This window comes from Vollenhovia emeryi, unplaced genomic scaffold (genome assembly GCF_000949405.1).
Source record: "Vollenhovia emeryi isolate VEMERY1.0 unplaced genomic scaffold, V.emery_V1.0 DF939184.1, whole genome shotgun sequence".
Taxonomy (NCBI): domain Eukaryota; kingdom Metazoa; phylum Arthropoda; class Insecta; order Hymenoptera; family Formicidae; genus Vollenhovia; species Vollenhovia emeryi.
Window position 1 is genome coordinate 1,191,494 of NW_011967182.1, and position 4,601 is coordinate 1,196,094.

General features: G+C 36.6%; 1 protein-coding gene across 2 annotated transcripts; it reads right to left on the reverse strand.

The window, feature by feature from the left end:
* Positions 1-36: 36 nt before the first annotated feature.
* LOC105562753 (nuclear receptor-binding protein homolog) lies at positions 37-4,574 on the reverse strand. 2 transcript variants are annotated; one of them, XM_012013811.1, is made up of 7 exons: positions 3,981-4,574; positions 3,100-3,183; positions 2,729-3,016; positions 2,405-2,564; positions 2,134-2,320; positions 1,924-2,043; positions 37-1,837 (listed from the first exon to the last, which is right to left on the reverse strand). In XM_012013811.1, exons 1-7 carry the CDS (start codon positions 4,093-4,095, stop codon positions 1,532-1,534), a joined length of 1,260 nt encoding a protein of 419 aa, XP_011869201.1. In that variant the 5' UTR covers positions 4,096-4,574; the 3' UTR covers positions 37-1,531. The 2 variants fall into 2 exon arrangements, with proteins under 2 accessions (XP_011869201.1, XP_011869202.1); XM_012013812.1 differs by having other exon boundaries at positions 3,962-4,058.
* Positions 4,575-4,601: the final 27 nt, after the last annotated feature.

A 4,601-nucleotide genomic window follows, 5' to 3' on the forward strand; every position in this document is an offset into this window, starting at 1 on the left:
AAGCAGTGAGAGTACATTCAAGTCGATAGCGTTTCCGAGTTAAAGTATTTATTTATCACTGTCATCGTACAGCCCTTTCATAATATCCACGAGTCAGTCGTCGCGCTTTTTTTTCTCGTTTATAATTTGTATTATAAAGCTATACACATTCAATTTAGTTTGATAATCTACTTACATACTTAAGATCGAAGTTTATGTTGTTGTAGGTAATAGGTACCTCTAGTAGGGTTAGTCGTTTACTTAATGAGAAATGCTTCACTGAAATCAATTCGACCGAGGTATGAAATTGGAGCAGTATCTCTCTCTCTCTCTCTCTCTCTCCCTTTCTCTATCCCTCTCTCTTTCTCTCTCTCTCTCTCTCTCTCTCTCTCTCTCTCTCTCTCTCTCTCTCTCTCTTGGCCAAGCACGTGTTATAAATGCAAAAGACGTAATAAGATCTGTGTTAGTCTGTTAGCACTCGAATATACCTATATGACTAGTTTTCTGTGTCAACAGATTTTTCTTAAAAATATAAAATATTTACAAGGATTTTCTAATTTTATCGAGATTTAATAATCTTGGTTTAATCACATCAATAATACCCAAGTATAGAGTAGGGCCGTGGCTTTATCTGATTACTACCAAAATTACACTATTGAGCCAGTATTACATCGCAATCTTGTCTATAGAACTAAAAGTAAAATGAATAAGCACGCTGCTATACTTTCTCTCGCGAATATTCATATTCGCACACTTCTAGACAAGGCTTTACGATAGATTGAGTATTTTGGCGAAAGTAACAAGAGCGGTGAGAGATCGACAGACTTGTCCGAAAGAAAAATCAAGAATCCATACAATATTTAAATATTAATGGATTTTACAATAACTGTACAATGAAGAGAGTCTTTTCTTTCCTTCTTACGCATGATTGAATCAATTTTTGTCGATTTGTATGCACACGAAATAAACTTTAGTGTTACATTGTCGAAAAGCATGATATATAATTTCGGCGTATTAATTTCCATCGTTTGTAATTCTAAGAGACATTATGAGAAACGCGATACGTAACGAACTCTCGTAATTGTATCCCGATAGGTAGATTACGACAGGTAAGTATCAAATCGTAGCTTCGTATAAATATGAATCAATATCCAGCAGACCTCTAACTATCCTCTTAATTATACAATCACAAGTATTTTGGTCTTTTTACATTAGATTTATACATTCTTTCTCGCGCAATTTATCGCATACCCATATATAACGATATAACAGGTAAGGTACCTGTATAACGTAAAAGCTCTAGAATATAGAGGACCAACGAAATTCGATAACGGAAGTATTACTTCGATAGCCTAAAGTACGAAAGTAAGATATACTAAGCGGATTCCTAATTTGCAGTCGTATTCAGCGTAGAGGTGTAGCCACGGCACCCTCCCATGTTTACTTCCATTCCTCTCCCTTCCGTTTACTTAAATATAAAAATACATAGCCAGTCTATACATAAAGCGTGCAAAGTGGCACAGTGAACTGAGTTATCAGACGTCCTGGATGGTTAACTACCGCTCTCGCTGATTGTCGGCGGTTCTGCATCATCGTGAAGTTTACTCGTTTTGTTACTTGACACAGGTATACCTGAGGTTTTTGGCAGCAGGTTAGTTGCATTATCACTATTGGATGTTGTGGCGTTGCACACGGAATTGTCAAAGTGTTGCAGACATGGAAATTCCGAACCAGGCAGCAATAAAGTAGTTTGAGTAGGAAGATTAGTTAATGATACCATTCCTGGCGTTACCATTTGCTTGTTGAAGTATCTCCTCAATGCCTCCTCAATTAAATTGGCTATCTTATCACGATCGTTCTGCAACAGTCGCGTATGTCTCAAGCCGAGCCCTTCTCTCTCGTAGAGATCGGAAATCGCTCGCTGGCGACAACATCATAACTTACCTCATTAATAAATCCAAAATGTACAAGTTCCTGTGCGAGAAGCATCGAGGTGTCCATTTGGCTCACGGGACACGTCAATTGTCTATTCATTTTGTCATCCATTCGCAACAATATTGTCATCTGCACAAAATAATAATATCAATTTTAGGATTTACAAGTGACCGCAGACCACAGGATATCTCACTCAAATGTTCGATATGTGCCACTCACTAGTAATTCACTACTATCTTCTCTAGGCTTAACATTACACATCATATTAACTACTCTTCGAGACTCCACGTCCACGGGCTCGGGTGTAACCGATTTAACCGATTCTGTCACTTCGGGCGATATCGCCCTCGGTCGGACAGGCGGGGGCAATTTCGCCATAAATGCAGTCAATGGATATATTCCATACCTGGCAACGTAAAATCACTCTGGTTACCAACTTATCCGATATAAGAAAATCCGGCCCGATGTATCTCATGGCTGAGATACTCACTTTACATCTTCAACAAATTTCTCTAATTTCTCCGTAACGGGAATATCACTTAAGCGAATTTGTTGCGGAGGTATTCCTTGATACTTTATTTCGGCGACTACGGTGTCTGGTCCATATAGCCTTTGTAACACTTCGTCTGTGATTGTTTCCGAAATGTTAGCTGTAAAACAATCAATGTTATTCATCAAATCGCGCAACTTATAATCGCAGCTGTCACAACTATCCTTAAAGCTACAATATAACGTAATTATTATCTCTCAGTCGTTGTAAAAAATATAATAAATAGCGTATATATGTAGATGACAAACTTGTTTATCAACTTACTAGCCGTGTTGACTAAGGCGTGTGCTGCGAGCAACTTGAGAGAATGTACTTCAAATAGAACGGGATGAAATAGCAACTCTCTCGCACTCGGTCTGCTAAGCGGGTCCACCTGAAGACATTTACGAATAAAATCTTTTTGCTGAACATCGTCTAAAGATTCTATTGTCTTCTGGATGTTTTCTTCGGTAACAATTGTACCCGTATCACCGTTTCCCTGAATTTCCAACGCGGCCATCTCCAAAGCGCACATTCCGAACGAGTAAATATCAATGGCAGGTGTGACGGAATCTTAAAAGGAAAAGAGTAACAAATTGCTTGAGTATAGTCGAAATGCGATTTACGCTCGGCTTGCAGACAGACAGTGCACTCACTTCCATATTCAGGGGCCACAAAATGCATGTTCTTCATGTTCGTTCTACAAGTCTTGATGTGGTGATGAATTGCATCTGGGGCTACTGCAATTAGAAAGAGATTATTGCCATTTTCACTGTTCCATGCCAAGGTGAGCATCAACATAAAAATGGAATATTAATGTGAACGTATTCGACAATGTGTTAGACTTGGTTTATAGGGCAGCCACCAGACAGAATTATGTAGACATAACATATGCAAGCAAAATATACATTCTAATAGACAATCAATATGTTTTAGTTTTACACATTTACTACGCATTCCGTATGTTTGCTGCCAGAGGATGAATGACTTAAACCTCTTTAGAAAAATTGTGTTTCGGCCGAAAATTTATCCTAAAAGTAACTTGAGCCCTCGTACAATCAATAGTTTTCGCATGTACAAATGTAAAAGTGTCTCTGAAAAGAGAAGCATGTTTCTTTTTCCAAGAATACAGATACAGGTGTACAAATAAAACATAAATTCGTTATTTCAATTAAAAAAAGTAACACATATTTTTCGATTGGTTACACAGTTCTGTTATAAAGAGCCACTTTTGTCGAGTCGGAACGAGTGTGAATTTTAGGAGGTAAAATCTCTTGAAACTACGCATGAACCAAAAAGCAATGTATATATTAAAATACAATGAAAATGCGTGCGCTAGGTGATTGTGAGAAGGGCAAAGAGACACGTGAGCACTTTGCCCCTCTTAGTTAAATACAATTAATAACCAGAACAAGGTAAACATAGTGCAACGTAGTGGCACTAACATAATAAAAATAAATGTTTAATTATTTGTACATTTAATGGAACTACTTAATAATTAATATAGAAGTTGTTTACCTCTCTATGCCTAATTTACTTAGCTGGCAATAGCTGATGACAAGCTGCCAAATGATTTTTTTTTTCTTGAAACTCATCACCTTTGACCAACAACACCAATCGAAGACACCGATGTTGGTGGACTTATCCTCCATGGGTGAAAGTACGATTCGTACTTCCTCTCTCTTCAAAGGCTTTGCTGTGTTTTTTTCATTATCTAGATTAGCCTATTTGCTACAATTAAAAATGAGGACTCAAGTTACTCCTAATATGAAAAGGCAATTTAACACAATCTTTCTAATGGACTCATGTTACTAACATTATATAGCATTACAGGGAAACGCGTGTTATAATAGAGTAATAATAATACAAATAATTCTAAACACCATTAGAATTACATATAATTCGGTAGAACTGCATTCATTCTTATGTAATCGCAATCAATTCGGTTCATATACACGTATTCATACATATATATACACATGTATATATATGTTATATATATACATTTATATATATAAGCGTTACTTTCGCGCTAAAAAAATTTAACTATTTACAAATAATTAGTAGATATCACGTTTCATGTATGTATTCCTATTAAATATACATTATAATAATGCTGTTCTAAAAATATCCATTTCAATCTGATGATATACAGGGT